A 15,347-nucleotide genomic window follows, 5' to 3' on the forward strand; every position below is an offset into this window, starting at 1 on the left:
AATAATTATGATGACTCAACATTTCCTTTCATTGCACATCACTAACACATTAATAATATAAAACGTACATCAACGTATAAATGAACGTATATACGGAACATAAAACCAAATTATCAGTACAAGCATTATATTTTAATAATACGTTGAAACAAATGCAATGGAATACCTCAATATTCAAGACCACTCAAACATGTACCATGAAACTCAAACACATTTTTAAAAAAAAAAAAAACCACTTGTTCTAGAACTTATGCTGCAGGTAACTAACAACATTGTCTTCCAATTGGAAAGCTCTGGCAAGAACTTTGCTGGGTATGTTTGGGTTAGACCCAAACACAGCACTAGCAATGGTTATAGCTCCTGGGTTCTGGCTGCTGAGTGCTGCAATGGCCACAGCATAACCACCACCAACGTTTTTCTGGTAGTGGATGAGCCCTATTGGGAACACAAACACATCACTCTTCTGCAACAGTTTTCTGATGAAGCGATTTTCTGGGTTTGATGTCACAAATCCAACTTCAATTTGTCCCTCAAGAACAGTCAGGATCTCGGTAGCTCGAGGGTGTAAGTGAGGAGGGTTGATGCCCCATGGAGCGATGTCGATGCGAGCTAAGGAGATGCCCAGAGTGTTCAATCCTGGAACCTGAGCTGCAAAAACTGGACTCACCTTAGACCCTACTTGGTTTGATGTGTTGCCTGCCATGTGAAGCCCGCTGAAGAAGAAGTCCTCTGCTTCAACTAGTTTTGGGTCCTTGCACACCAGACCATTCACCAAGACTGCAATTGAGGGACATGTTTCCGGTTAGAATCTCATTAATTAATCGAATTAGAGCCTTGTTCACATATATAAGATAATATACATGTAATTACACACACACAAACATGCTTACCTTGGCCATTTGGATCAGCCACACAGAAATCTTGAAGAGTACTTTGATCAACTGCTAAAACGAGCGAGAATGAGAGAGCCAAGAGGCCCAACAATATCAATGAAGGTGGATTAGCCATTTGATGACCAACAAGAAAGGAACAGAAAGGAGATTTAATTCGGCAATGTTGTGATATGAATATTGTGGAAGTGTGTAATTAGATCTCACTGAGATGCATGCAAGTGCATGGTGGCAATAATGTAGCCTCTTTATAGGCACTGGGGATGTAGGATTTGTGAACCTATGACATCTTTGCCGCCCAAGGAAACTGAAATGGTCATCTTTTGTTCATGGAGTATAGATTTATAGCTGGCCAACCTTGCTTGGCTTGTCCGGCTAACCACTAGTTATGGAATCTTCATTATTTGATTGATTAAGTTAAAGCATTCAACTTCTCCATTTATTTGTTCAATTGACGTATATAAATGGAGGAAACCAAATGAACAAGATCGAGATGACTTGACAATTAAAAACTATAACTTTGTTCGATCAAAATTACCTAGACAATTAAAAACTATAGCTTTGTGTGGACGTGCTTTTCAATAGGATTCTTAGTAATCCATACGATGCCTTCATAACTTCAAATTTATACCAAAGGTTTAAAATTAAGGAAAATAGCAATCAAAAACCTCTACATAAAATTTATATCAGTCATAAATTAATTGTTGTCAAAAATCAAATAGATACTTGTTGATTCCAGTTAACATTTTATCAATAAGTATTCATTCAAGTTTTAATAACAATTCATTCTAAATTAACAATAATTTATTTGAGTTTAATTTTCATTTGAATTTTGATAACAATTAATTCTTGATTGATATAAATTCTATATAAGAATCATTGATTGTTATTTTCCCTTAAAATTAGATATATTATTGAAGATCGAGCACTTAACAATTTGAAAATCGTATAGAAAATATATCTCTTTAAACAAAATACTAATTGAAGCATCTTACTAGAATCTGCATTATGAATTAAAGGATCATGCATGATACATAACGCTTTCATTCATATCAATGTGGTGCCAGATAATCAGCTTCAATTCAGTGTTTCTTTCTTCTTCTTTCTTTTCTTTTCTTTTCTTTTTTTTTTAGTTTTTGTTTTTAAGATATGATTACGATCAATTAAATTCATTTTCTACCAAAAAAATAATTTTTTAAAAAATTAAAAATGAAATTGTAAAATTTCATGGACAGTGAAATGACAAAAAATATAATCACACATGTTAACCTCTTATATTTATAAACCCTGCTTCGTTCAATTTATAATTCATAATATAAATTAAAATAAATTGTAATTTAATTAGGATAAGAATGCCAATGTGAGACCATTCCTCAATGGGTAAATAGTTACTTTATGGAATAAGCTGATCTTTCCAAGACTTTATATTAATATGAAGATTTGATGTCGTCTCTTTTCCATTATAAGTACTAAAATTATTTTTTGAAATTTAGATACTAGTGTTAAATAATCAAAATTATAGAAAGTGAGTTACACAGTAAGTTTAGTGACAGAGGGGTGAGTGATGATTAAAAAAAAAAAAAGCTGAGTGACTAACCCTCAAAACTATAAAAAATTTAATAATTAATTTTTCTAATTTTTGTCATAAATTAATCAATGATATTTTTAGCACATGAAGGGAAAAGGGGCAGCGAACCTAAACTAACCTTGACGCCAATGCCTTCCTCAATCCGCTCTAAGCCATCTTTCCCTCTCCCTTCTCCCTCTACGCTACGACGTCGTTTGCCGATCGTAGGGGCCGTCTGCATCTTCGCCTTCGCCTCCTCTTCCTTCTACTCCTCTCTCGCCAACTCACGGTTGCTTCTTCCTCTTTTACCTTTCAATTCTTTCCATCTTTGCTTAGTTTGATTTCTCACTATCATTTCTCACCGTTTCAGGTCCAAATTTAGTGGCCTATCTCCTGCGAGGACTATTCACTCTGTCGGAATGGAAGGCAGTAGCGCCACTGTTCCAAGCATCGTTGTTTATGTTACCGTTCCTAATGAACAAGCAGGTACGAGTCTTTTTTATGCAGAACGTCAGTTCTCTTTTTCGACTTTTTTTCTTTCCCTCATTTTTACTGGGGTACGGCGGAATTGGATTATGAATGAGTCTCGTCGGGATCAAGCTGTTTACTCTGATTCCGTTGATCATTTTCTTGTTTCAAATGCTTAGTTTGGAGCTTAAGATTTACATCAAGAATTGATTTTCAGGGTCGACCATATTCGGAGTTCATATGTTTGTGCTTTTATATCTTTACGCGAGCATATTAGTGAAACAAAACTGAAATAGTCATTGTTCTAAAGTCAAGGATCCTACTTGCGTCTGGAAGTACAATGAAGCAAGGGATAATGGGGCCGGCTCAGCCCTTTTTAACGAGTTTTTGTATATTCACTTGATTCTTGATTCTGCAGGAAAAAAGTTGGCTGAAAGCATTGTCAAAGAAAAACTTGCAGCTTGTGTTAATAGGGTTCCAGGTATATTAGAATTGTTAACTCATCAGATAATTTCTCTCGATATGGACTTATTTGTATGTCCTGAACATATTCGCTTGAATCATCAAGACTGAAACTCGTTTTATCTTTTGAAATAGTTTCCTCAAAACAAAGAACCTTATACAAACTATGTGTTTGACTCATGGTTATCATAATTGGACCAAACCAACCGGCTAGAAAACCAGTGAACCAGTGCCAAAAGCAGTCCAAACTCTAGAACCAACAGGGTTATTAGTTCAACCGGTTTACACTCTTTTTTTTTTTTTTTTTTGGTTATTGGTGCAAAATGGCATGCTTTTGGGATAAATTTTTTCCTTCTATATTCTAAATTTCTAATATTATAGGAGTATTATTCTTGTGCACAATTATTAATAATTATGAATTTACATAATAAATGCCACCTATTGGGATAAGGCTTGTTGTTGTTGTTACATTATAATGCCTTGATGGTGGATTATTAGTTGCCTATTTTGAGTTCAATGTGCGACCATGCATGAATATTAATTTATTTAGGTTTGAATATTAAGAAATTTATTAGTTATGGATTTTTATTTTCTATATAATATCTTAATATATGAAATTGAAAACATATTAATTTAATTAATGTCAATTTTTTACTGTAGTCAAATCAGTGAAACTCAAACTAATACTTTGACCGATTTAATGATCCATCCAGTTTAAAGACATTGCCTTGGCTACTCCCTTCCTTTTTGAAAAGCTGCTGGTTTGGTGCTTAACGTCCATAGATGATGCATTTTGAGATCTACTTGTGCACATTTTTATAGATATAGCCGTTTCAGTAATTACAAATTGAATGAGTTGGTATGTGTTGATATCTTTTTTTCCATTTTGAGCTTTTACTTATTTGTTTCATGTCTGGGCTTTGCATGGTCAAGATATCAAGCCAAGAATCCCTGACTTGGTACTGGTAGAACTGTGACTCAATGGGACTGAATTGGATTCGATCTAAAATTTTGTGTTTGCTAATTAAGAGTGCTATATGTCATTGTCAGCTGTGCTGACTAAGCAGCTGCAAGTATGAATTTCACTTATTTGACTTTTATAAACCATGTGTATTGTCTTATGCAGGTATTGAATCTGTATATCAGTGGAAGGGAGAGGTATGAACTACATTTCCAATAACTGACCAAAAATCCTGATATTGGTAGAAACTTCTCTAGAACTTTATCATCCTAACATTACAAGCTCGTCTTATTTTCTTGTTTGCTTAATGTTCACGTGGATAAGTAGTCTGAATAGCTTGCAGAAATTTATTGAAAATATGCTGTTGAATGTAGATTGACTATGTCACTATATTGAAAAATGACAGATCCAAACTGATTCTGAAGAACTTCTCATAATCAAGACTAGGCAGTCCCTTTTGGAAGCACTGACAGAGCACATCAAAGAAAATCATGAATATGAGTAAGGCCGATGCTTCTAGTTGACATGAGATAAGTGTAAATTTGTATTATAAGATACTAAAAGGAATCTTTAAGATGGAAGGACTTAAATGGTAGTTGGTACACCTGAATGTAGTAACTTAAAAGCTCAAATCTACTGTTTCTTCCTGTTTTACAAGGTTTCCCTCTTTGCCATCATGGCACTAAATTATTCCATAAAAGAGGAAAGTTGGGTCTATCCATGCCCCTCCACATGGCCCAATAGGGAGTTGCCTTCTCAGCGTCATGTTGCTAGTTACGCTGCCCATGTGAAACTTTGCCAAGCTACATGTGAGAACCAGCAAAATTTGTTAATCAACAATCAACAGAAACATTTTTGATTATCCTCTCTTGGTTTTCCTAATATATTAATAGCTATACTGTGTTGAATATTGTAGTTCAAATCTCCAAATCCAAATCGCTGCATATAGATCAAGGGAGGCAACACAATGAGTCTGTATATGTCACAAATCTTGAGTTCCTATCATATGCATCATTTTTCTAGGATTGCTTGTGTCTGGAAATATTATAACGTGGAGGGATTCAAGAGGAAGGGTCGTTCCTTGAACTTCAAGGTCTGAGGATGTGGTCTAAGTTGGCTTGTAGTTGGATCATTGATGGATTGTTGACAGCTAATGGAATATGATGAGTTCCTTGAGAAGTCGACTGTGCACTTTGATCAGTCAACTTCTTGCTAATAGAGACTCATGCTACTTATTATGCAAAAGTGACCTTTTGATGTGGATCATCAAATCCTCATTATTAGTTGATTGATCAGTCACACCCTTTGATGCACGAGAAAGGATGCTTCTCCCCTAAGTCCCTCATCATCGTGGCATTTCAAAACATAGGCAATGCCAACAAAATGACAAATTTGATAGGACAGCAAGGTTTGTGACAGCATGTGTCTGTGTCACCTATGCGGTTCAGTTGAGGTCTGCTGCCGCATAGATTTGGGACTAAGGCCATTGTCTTTCGGTCAATCTTTTAAGAATTGATTTTTGTGGTTCAGAACTACATCTAACATAACAGGACTATTCATAAATTAGGCAAACTTAATGGCGCAGAATTGAAAATGTTTCTATGGATCACTAACTTTCTTGAGTCTTTTCTATATTTACTATTTTGCCATTCTCAGACAGTATTCGTTGCGGTATGGTGCTAAGGTGGCTAATGCCTCTGGGTCATGTGGAATATTGTAGGGAAGTATTGACCCCTCGCTAATATCAGCAATATATATTTACTCACTTCTACCTGATCAGTAGCGTGTTTCTAAGGGTCTTGTATCAAGTTGAAAACCGGGAGGGAGAATTAAAAATGGGCACCAACATTTGACTTTCTGGAAACTAAAGGGAAGAAAACTGCAATTAAGTCAAAGTTTTGAATTTGCCAAGACTCTTAGAACTTTGGCGTGATATCCATGCTGGGGCAAACTTAGAAAATAGTTATGCATTCTAATATTTTGTCATCTCACCTTTTCCTTGTGTCATTTCATCAGGACACCTGAAGTGATATCCTTACCGATCACTGGGGGCAATCTCAAATACCTTGAATGGATCAAAGACAGCACTCGGGACTAACTATTTATTTTAGCCAGAGGATGAGTTGAGTGAACCACCCTTTGTGGAGGGTGTAGCTGGCATATGACGCGACTAAATATCATGATATATTTTGTACTGGTTTTACGTTGGCATAGTTAAAATCCTAGACAAATGAGATTCATAAATAGTCTTTTCACTTCGGAAGTTCGGGGGTGGTTTGAGCCTGTCTCTTATCTTAGTTACATTATGGCAATATGTTCTGGCATATAATTTATCGATCAAAAGGGTAAAATATTAGTTATATGGCTTTCTTTCGGGCAAAAGAGCATGCTATGACAGGCATTACAGTGCTTTGGCAATTAATGTTATTCTTTTTCATAATATTTTGCATGTTGACAACTATGATTTATTTACTGTTATTGACAGTGCAATAGTTGCCAACGAGGATAGAAAGATGAATGTTAAGACAGATTAGTTCACAACTTCGATATACATATATATTTGCCTGGTAGAATCCAATATCCAATAGTTATCTCAAAACCTTGTCAACCCAAAAAAAAAAAAAAACAGCTTAGGTATTGACCCATAATCCATACAACAACAAACGAATTAACAAGTCAATCTAATTTGACTGCTCGAAAATATGGACTTCACACGTTCAAAGCCAACCATATTAAAATTTCAAGAATTTTGAGAAATGGAAACGGACATTTAAGCATCTATCTCCTCTTCTTCCTCTTCATACTCTTCCTCGTCAGCAGTAGCATCCTGGTATTGCTGATACTCAGCCACCAGATCATTCATGTTACTCTCAGCCTCGGTGAACTCCATTTCGTCCATTCCCTCGCCAGTGTACCAGTGCAAGAAAGCCTTGCGCCTGAACATTGCCGTGAACTGCTCGCTAACTCTCCTGAACATTTCCTGAATTGAAGTTGAATTTCCGATGAAAGTGGATGCCATCTTTAGACCCTTGGGCGGGATATCACAAACGCTAGACTTTACATTATGAGGAATCCACTCAACAAAGTAAGAAGAATTCTTGTTCTGTACGTTAATCATCTGTTCATCCACCTCCTTTGTGCTCATCTTACCACGGAACATTGCTGAAGCAGTCAAATAGCGACCATGGCGTGGATCTGCAGCACACATCATGTTCTTGGCATCCCACATCTGCTGAGTCAATTCAGGAACGGTCAAGGCACGATACTGCTGCGATCCTCTCGATGTCAAGGGTGCAAACCCAACCATAAAGAAATGGAGACGCGGGAATGGGATAAGATTAACGGCAAGCTTTCTAAGATCAGAGTTCAGCTGTCCAGGGAAACGTAGACAACAAGTAACCCCACTCATGGTAGCAGAAATGAGGTGGTTGAGGTCACCAACTGTAATAAAACAATTCCAAAAGAAGAAAAAGGATAAGATTGGTTATCAAAAGAAAAAAGAAAAAGGATAAGATTGTGAGCGTTCATCCATTGATGCAAAAAATAACCCAATGATTACAAAAGACAACAACCTTAACCACCGGCCATAAGAGACACACATGACCTAGACACCCTTGAAACTGACAACAAACATAATGATATTTATTTGTCTCATTAACTGGAAGGTCGAAAAGGTAAACCCCGCCACTATATCTATATCAATTGTAGTTAAATATTAGCCATCACTCAAAAGGAAACAAACTACAATATCAGCACCATTAGTGATGATAAAAAAATGGCAGTATGCAGCACCAAATCGACTCAACTCCACTTAAGCGGAAAGACTTACAAGTTGGCGTAGCAAGTTTCAGAGTTCGGAAGCAGATGTCATACAGAGCCTCATTGTCCAAGACCATGCATTCATCGGCATTTTCAACAAGCTGATGCACAGAGAGTGTAGCATTGTATGGCTCTACAACTGTATCAGATACCTTCGGAGAAGGAAAGACAGAAAATGTCAACATCATACGGTCTGGATACTCTTCCCGGATCTTTGAAATGAGAAGTGTTCCCATTCCAGAGCCAGTGCCTCCACCCAAAGAGTGGCAGACTTGAAATCCTGTTTAGATATAAGATTTAACCGGCATTAGCTTGGAGAAATTCAGGTTTGTGAAATTTCTCGACAGAAATGAAAATTATGATGAACCTAAACTGCAAAATTAACAATGATACGAAACAAGACTAGCAGTACAAACAACGAATGTGCAGAATCCAAAGAAAAACTCAAGCGTAGCGAACATTAAATGCAGCATTATCGGATACATTGCCTTTTCATGAATCACTATTGGAGATCATGAAAGCAACAATATAACATGAGAATCGCAAATCAAGTCAACATGCATAATGTATCAGGAACATATACCAGTACCAAGCAATCATGCGCTATATCAAGCCTTTGTTTGGAACGAAATATTAAGATGGAAAGAAAATGTAAAGAACGAGAACAAGACAGAACAAATGGACAAATCAGGCAGTGACAAGATAATAATGAACGAAAGCGAGCAGTTTCTCAACGATAAGCGATTGATAAGAAAAAGGAAAGGCAAACAAACATTAAGGGAGACAGGAAGCAGGGTGATTACCCTGCAAGCAATCACAATTCTCGGCCTCCTTCCTCACAACATCCAGAACGGAATCTATGAGCTCGGCTCCCTCGGTGTAGTGGCCCTTGGCCCAGTTGTTACCGGCACCGGACTGGCCGAAGACGAAGTTATCAGGGCGGAAGATCTGACCGAAGGGACCGGATCTAACGGAGTCCATGGTACCAGGCTCGAGATCCATGAGGACGGCGCGCGGGACGAACCTGCCACCGCTGGCCTCGTTGTAGTAGACATTGATGCGCTCGAGCTGGAGGTCGGAATCGCCGTCGTACTTGCCGGTGGGGTCAATGCCGTGCTCGTCGCAGATGACCTCCCAGAACTTGGCACCGATCTGGTTGCCGCACTGGCCGCCCTGGATGTGGAGGATTTCTCTCATCTTGTTGTGGGGGAAAATGGAGGAAGGGGAGGGTTTTGTTGCAGTCCGAGTCCAACGAGGGCGGGGCCTGTTTTAATTTGATGAAGTGCATGTCATTGGTGACACATCATTTTCAAAATCATATGCACCAATCAATGACTGCCCATCTTTTCAAAATATCACAAAATATCCCCTCAAGTTTTAGCACGGAATGGGGTACGTCCTAGAGGTTTACATTCAAATTCAATCCCTTGCAAGCTATGAACAACACCCCCTCTTTTGATTCCAGTTATACTATGACTATTATGAATTTTAATTTATAAAAAATATTTGACTTTTATATTTTTTCTTTTGCTGAAAATTAATTGTTGCAATAAAATGTAATTTCAGAATTATAACTTGATGCAGTTAAAGAAGGATAATATTAAAAAAAATAATTACTATATCTTTATTCTATGTTTAGGATAAAATGGGACTTCAAAACTTTGCCATCAAAGACAATTTCTCAACCCAAATCCACTGATGTTTAAAATATCTTCGAGGTAGGAAGCTTTAAATTTATTTCTATTTATTACTATAGTAAAAAGGTATTAGTTAAAAATAGTATAATTTTGTATGGTAAGAATTTGCCAATTTGATAGTAATTACTAATTAGTAAGATAACAAAACATTTCTAATTCATGTAATAAAAGCTGGGCAGGATTGATTAGAGCACGGAGCTCAAATTCTCTTGTCTTTTTTTGGCCAGAACATGAGCTGAAATTCTTAAATTAGGAAAAGATCAAAGATTAGTAAAAGAAATATAAAACCAAACAGTAAAAATGGCAGGCAAGATTCAATTCATCCTGCACGCTTGTTTGTTGTGTGGACTGGGCTGGGAGTGTGTTTTGAAATATAAATGTTGTGTTGATGATGAAAATGCTACTAAGTTATGTGGAAGCTTAAGCATAATTCTGCGGACTAAATTCTGTATGATGGCGAGTTGTTAATTGCGATATGTAAACCCAAATACTATGTATGGGTCTGTTGGTATATGGGAATTAACGAGCACGAAAGCCATTGGTGTTTGGGGCTGTTGGGCTCTACTGAGGATGTGTTTGGATTTCAATTAAAAAATATTAATTATGAAAACAAATTAATTATTAGAATGGGATGATATTTGAATAAATTTTCAGAAATTAGTTATGACAAAGTTGAGATGTTTAGATAATTTTTTTAGAATTAATTTTAAATCAATAATTCTACCATTCAAAGTGACAAGCTAATAATATTTAGAATTGATTTTTTAAAATAAAATAAATTTTAACTTATCCCAAATGGAGTTTTAAAATCCAAATGGAATTTAAAAAAATTGAAATGTTTAGATAAAATTTTTCAAAATTATAGTTTTAAACCTAAAATTGATTCTAAAAAGATAACCAAACAAGCCTAAGCTTCCATCGCCACCCATGTAAATTAAGCAGGTGCACATAGAGTGGGTTTGGATAACCCACTTTCAATTTTTGAAAAGTCATTTGAAACTCTCTAAAAAAGTAGTTAAAAGATATTTGGGTAAAAAATATAAGATGAAGGTACATTGTGAAAGTCTTTCTCAAACTAGCATTAACGTGCTTTCACCCAATGAAAAAATGTGATTTTTTTTTAAAAAAAATTATTTATAGCAATTTTTTAATTCCTATGCTGTAATTTAAAAAAATATAATTTTAATTAAATGATATAGAGTTGTTATTTTTAATTAAATAGTTTTACTTTTTTAAAAAATATGACATATAATTTTCCTACATTGATGATGCTATGATAATCCTAGCAAGTATTTCTTGGGAGAATGACAATCTCAAAGGACCTACGAGCTCGAAACCATGCTCAAATGTTTTTGGTAAAGCATAAAAACCTTGAGACACGAGCAAGCCAATTCCTAGCATGCATCTCTATTCTCACTTCCTCACTTTCACGTGTAGTTTCTTAAGGAGAAATGAATAATGTGTGCAATTTAATTAAAAATCATACTGCGCATTATAGACTAAATAATTAATCACGTAAATTTTCAATTTTAATTCATGTATATTTGACTATGTATATAATTTTTTGTCAAATATATCAAACTCTATATTATTTTTAAATTTTATTATTCAATAGATCAAATTTTATATTATTTAAAATTTTTATGACATTTTTAAATACTTCTAATATATTACATTTGTCTAACAAAAATTAAAAATTATCAAAATTAATATTTTTAATTATGCATTTAAAAATAAATTTCATTATATATAATCCAAAAAAAATTAGTTTAAAGAACTAGCTTTTTAAAAAATATATTCAAGTATAAATTTTGTTACAACAATTAAATTTTGCTAAACTTATTTTTGTCAAATTATTTTTTGACAAACTGACTTTTGGCCAATAAAAAATAAAACACACACATACTCCTCTAATCCTATTTATAAAGTAGAGAAAGAATATTAATTTTAGTCCTATTTATAAAGTACTTTATTAATTTTTATATTTATCCTTACCTTTTCGCCTTTATTAAAATTTAAGAAAAAAATACTGAAAATAGTTTTTTTTGTGTTTCTATTAGGGAAGGAGATGGAAAGCTGCTAAGTTTTAGGATAAAACTAGCACCTGGCTCGTGCGATGCATGAGGTGTGAAAAATAAAAAATAATTTAAATAAATAATAATAATTAATAAAAATAAAAATCTAAAATGTTATTAAGTGAAAATATTTTTTTTCTTATGTTTAAATTAACTTTTCATACACACACAAAAGCATGCTATTATTATTGTATTTTCTTTATTGTTACTTTACTCTTCCTAATTGTTTTTAGTGTAACCCACATATTTGTGTGTGTGAGAGAACTTAATATTTGAGACTCATAAATCGATTAAAATTTATTAACATTATAAAATATTTTCTAAGGAGAAAGTATTATAACTTTGACTGATGTTTGAAATGCACCCCATGTTCCAATGAAACAACTTACAATTTAAAAATGTGGGCGAATCAGATTTTCCATGACCATCACATAATATGAAAATGCTTGGCACAAAGTAGGGAAGAACATCACTGTAAATATATTATAATGCAAAATATATTGTCTACACATGCTAATGACAAACTGTAAACAAAGAAAAGGCTGAGTTCTAAACTTTGCTAGGAAAAAAAAAAAAAAGAATCTTAAACTTCAATTTTAAATTCTTAGAAACAAAGAAACATTGGTAGAAACACAAAAACATGGAAAGAAATACATTACTAATCCACTGGCTCCATCTAAATTGTCTTCTTAGCAATGATGGAAATATCAGTGCATGCTCATTTTCCCCGATCGATGCTTGTCACTAGATTATAGGCTATAAAAGAATTGCACCTACAGATTCAATCAGCAAAATTCCTAGGCATTGCACAACCGATAAGAAATCCAACTTGAAGAAAATAGGAGGACATCATGAAGCAAGGTAATATGTACATAAAAGTACATAAAAGAGAAGAGATTAGTAAGTAAGCAATGATATTGTTGGTAAATATTCAAAGAAATGTGTTATTCATTCATGATACTAATGGGCCGTAAACATACATGGCAAGATACAATGTGACTAAGAAATGAAGCATGGTCAAAAGAATGTTCATCCATAACCTAAACTTACGATAATCAGATAGCATATGTTTGTACTATCATTAGCGGATAGATACAATATTAGGCTCAAAACATTGTCCTAATAAGTTTTCATCTTTTGCATGCTTTTCATATCAATGTATTGACAGCTTTTTCCATGCTCTGGTTAAAGTTTAACATCTTGATTTTTAGTTAATAAATAAATTGTGGAAATGAGGATTTATGGAGGATTTAAAATTTAGAGATTTATATTGTTTAAGGTTTAAATTAGGGAACAAATATGTATTTAAGGTTATTCTGGGTTAACCACACATTTAGGCACTTGATTATGAATTAAACTGAGGCAAGGATCATATAAGAAGGTAGATTAAGGTCCAAATTAGAAGTCTAGGCTGAACTGAGCTCGACAAGATTGGGCCTTCTTCATCCTGGTGTTGTTCAAGGGTAGAGGAACACAAAACTGAGCTCAACTGCGCTAGGACAAGGTGCAAAATCATGGGCGTTTCATTTAAACGCTTATCACTAGCCAAGACCGCATGCGGACGGGTGGCATTTTAAGCATCCTTGTTTTTGCTTTCAGATTGAAAAATAAGTTCAAAAATCTAGAATGTTGCATAAAGACAAGCTCATATGCTTTCGACCTTCTTCTATAAGATAAAACCATTGCTATAATTATTAGCTGATGGGATCTTAGATACACACTAACACACACATGTTAATCACTCTTTTTAGGCTGATGACCCCATCGAAGTCTAAGTCAATACCCAAATAAAAATTTCATTACCTCGAGACTAGGTGGATCACTACGAAAGCATTTTTCATGATCTTATGAGATAAGAATGACAATGCAACTCTTTAAGCAAATCCACTGCTTGAAGACCGTAAAGGAATAAACATTATATGCCTTCTTTTTTAATTGTTGCTTCCCTTACCTATGGAACAATTGTTTCCAAAGGCTTTTTGTCTTTTGCGTTGGGGTAGATTATGGCTAAAATATGCCAACTAACATGATTGTAGAAAACCTAAACAACCTAACAACCCAGAGAGTTAGCGATCATCAATTATCTGTTGAGGTGTGAAGGGCGAGAATGAAAGGAGGGACTAAAGAAATATGCAAAACAAAGTAATGTTACCTTATTGGGGTTTTAGAGAAGAATCAGACAAGAAATGAAGAGTGCTCTGAATAGTGCGGTGCCTTGGCCTGCCATTTCCATTGATATCAATAGTACAAGTCTGTGCAAAACCGTTACAAGGTAACAAATGAATAAATGACACGTAGTGAGAGAAACTATACAAGGTACAAAAGTCATCCTTATCTACAAAATAATTAATTACATAATTAAGACTCATATTATTTTCTAACACTCTCCCTCAAACGCAAGGGGGTTATTGACAACCCAAGTTTGTTCCTGAAGGTTGAAAATTGTGTGGAGGCCAAAGCTTTGGTAAAACAGTCTGCAATTTGATTATGAGAAGGAATGTATCTAACGTGAAGGATACCGGCCATAACTTGATCTCTCACAAAATTCAAATCAATTTCTATATGCTTAGTTCTAGCATGTTGTACAGGATTGGCAGCAAGAGCATTTGTACTGATATTGTCACACCAAACAGTAGGAGGATACTTAGGTGCACATCCCAATTCATCTAGTAATGAACACAACCAATTAACTTCAGCAGTGGTGTCTGCTAAAGCTCTATACTCTGATTCAATGCTAGATCTTGACACAACCCTTTGTTTTCTAGATGCCCAGGCAATCAAAGTATTTCCTAAATATATACAAAAACCTGCTATTGACTTTCTATCATCCACATTTGTAGCCCAATCAGCATCTGTAAAGGCATTTAATTGTAGCTGAGAAAATGGTTTAATGTGCAACCCAAGATTATAAGTTCCCTTGAGATACCTTAGTATTCTTTTTACTGCTTGAAAATGAACAGAAGTTGGGCTTGACATAAACTGACTCAACTTATTCACAGAAAAGGCTATATCAGGTCAAGTAGTTGTTAAATATTGAAGAGCACCAATAACTTGTCGATATTTACTGGGATCAGTCAATGGTTCACCATCAGAAATTGAAAACTGTCGACCACTAACCATGGGTGTAGACACAGGGGCAACATCAAGCATATCATGTCGTTTTAACAAATCAAGGACATATTTTGCTTGATTCAAAAACATTCCAGAGCTGTCACGAGCCACTTCTATGCCAAGAAAGTAATGAATAGAACCCAAGTCTTTGAGGGAAAACAAGCTATTGAGTTTTTGAATAAAAGACCTCAGATAAGAAGGATTATTGCCAGTTATAAGAATATCATCCACATAAATTAAGATAAATACCATTAATCCATTTGTGCGAAGCATAAATAATGAAGTATCACTTCGAGC

At 34.9% G+C, this 15,347-nt stretch overlaps 3 protein-coding genes across 3 annotated transcripts; 1 reads left to right on the top strand and 2 right to left on the bottom strand.

Moving 5' to 3' along the window:
- Positions 1 to 31: 31 nt before the first annotated feature.
- LOC129287315 (putative germin-like protein 2-1) lies at positions 32 to 1,178 on the bottom strand. Its single transcript, XM_054923530.1, has 2 exons — positions 891 to 1,178; positions 32 to 777 (listed from the first exon to the last, which is right to left on the bottom strand). Exons 1-2 carry the CDS (start codon positions 1,006 to 1,008, stop codon positions 242 to 244), a joined length of 654 nt encoding a protein of 217 aa, XP_054779505.1. The 5' UTR covers positions 1,009 to 1,178; the 3' UTR covers positions 32 to 241.
- Positions 1,179 to 2,583: 1,405 nt separating this feature from the next.
- LOC129285201 (protein CutA, chloroplastic-like) lies at positions 2,584 to 6,788 on the top strand. The gene is made up of 6 exons (XM_054920781.1): positions 2,584 to 2,746; positions 2,828 to 2,943; positions 3,344 to 3,406; positions 4,514 to 4,545; positions 4,755 to 4,849; positions 6,365 to 6,788. The coding sequence occupies exons 1-6, from the start codon at positions 2,607 to 2,609 to the stop codon at positions 6,444 to 6,446; spliced, it is 528 nt and encodes a 175-aa protein (XP_054776756.1). The 5' UTR covers positions 2,584 to 2,606; the 3' UTR covers positions 6,447 to 6,788.
- A 90-nt stretch (positions 6,789 to 6,878) lies between these two features.
- LOC129285200 (tubulin beta chain-like) lies at positions 6,879 to 9,441 on the bottom strand. The gene is made up of 3 exons (XM_054920779.1): positions 8,971 to 9,441; positions 8,178 to 8,447; positions 6,879 to 7,789 (listed from the first exon to the last, which is right to left on the bottom strand). The coding sequence occupies exons 1-3, from the start codon at positions 9,362 to 9,364 to the stop codon at positions 7,119 to 7,121; spliced, it is 1,335 nt and encodes a 444-aa protein (XP_054776754.1). The 5' UTR covers positions 9,365 to 9,441; the 3' UTR covers positions 6,879 to 7,118.
- Between the last annotated feature and the right edge of the window lie 5,906 nt (positions 9,442 to 15,347).

The sequence above is a fragment of the Prosopis cineraria genome, unplaced genomic scaffold (genome assembly GCF_029017545.1).
Source record: "Prosopis cineraria cultivar Desert tree isolate PC_DT_omini unplaced genomic scaffold, ASM2901754v1 PC11, whole genome shotgun sequence".
In the NCBI taxonomy this organism is placed as follows: domain Eukaryota; kingdom Viridiplantae; phylum Streptophyta; class Magnoliopsida; order Fabales; family Fabaceae; genus Prosopis; species Prosopis cineraria.

Bases quoted from the DNA above. Each gene is read 5' to 3' on its own strand.
- LOC129287315 (XM_054923530.1), bottom strand. From the start codon at position 1,008: ATGGCTAATCCACCTTCATTGATATTGTTGGGCCTCTTGGCTCTCTCA. The intron at 778-890 runs GTAAGCATGTTT...CCTCAATTGCAG, and splicing joins GGCTGATCCAAATGGCCAAG to TCTTGGTGAATGGTCTGGTG.
- LOC129285201 (XM_054920781.1), top strand. From the start codon at position 2,607: ATGCCTTCCTCAATCCGCTCTAAGCCATCTTTCCCTCTCCCTTCTCCC. The intron at 2,747-2,827 runs GTTGCTTCTTCC...TCACCGTTTCAG, and splicing joins TCCTCTCTCGCCAACTCACG to GTCCAAATTTAGTGGCCTAT. The intron at 4,850-6,364 runs GTAAGGCCGATG...TCATTTCATCAG, and splicing joins AAAGAAAATCATGAATATGA to GACACCTGAAGTGATATCCT.
- LOC129285200 (XM_054920779.1), bottom strand. From the start codon at position 9,364: ATGAGAGAAATCCTCCACATCCAGGGCGGCCAGTGCGGCAACCAGATC. The intron at 8,448-8,970 runs GTAATCACCCTG...ATATCTAAACAG, and splicing joins GAATTGTGATTGCTTGCAGG to GATTTCAAGTCTGCCACTCT. The intron at 7,790-8,177 runs GTAAGTCTTTCC...GTTTTATTACAG, and splicing joins GAAACTTGCTACGCCAACTT to TTGGTGACCTCAACCACCTC.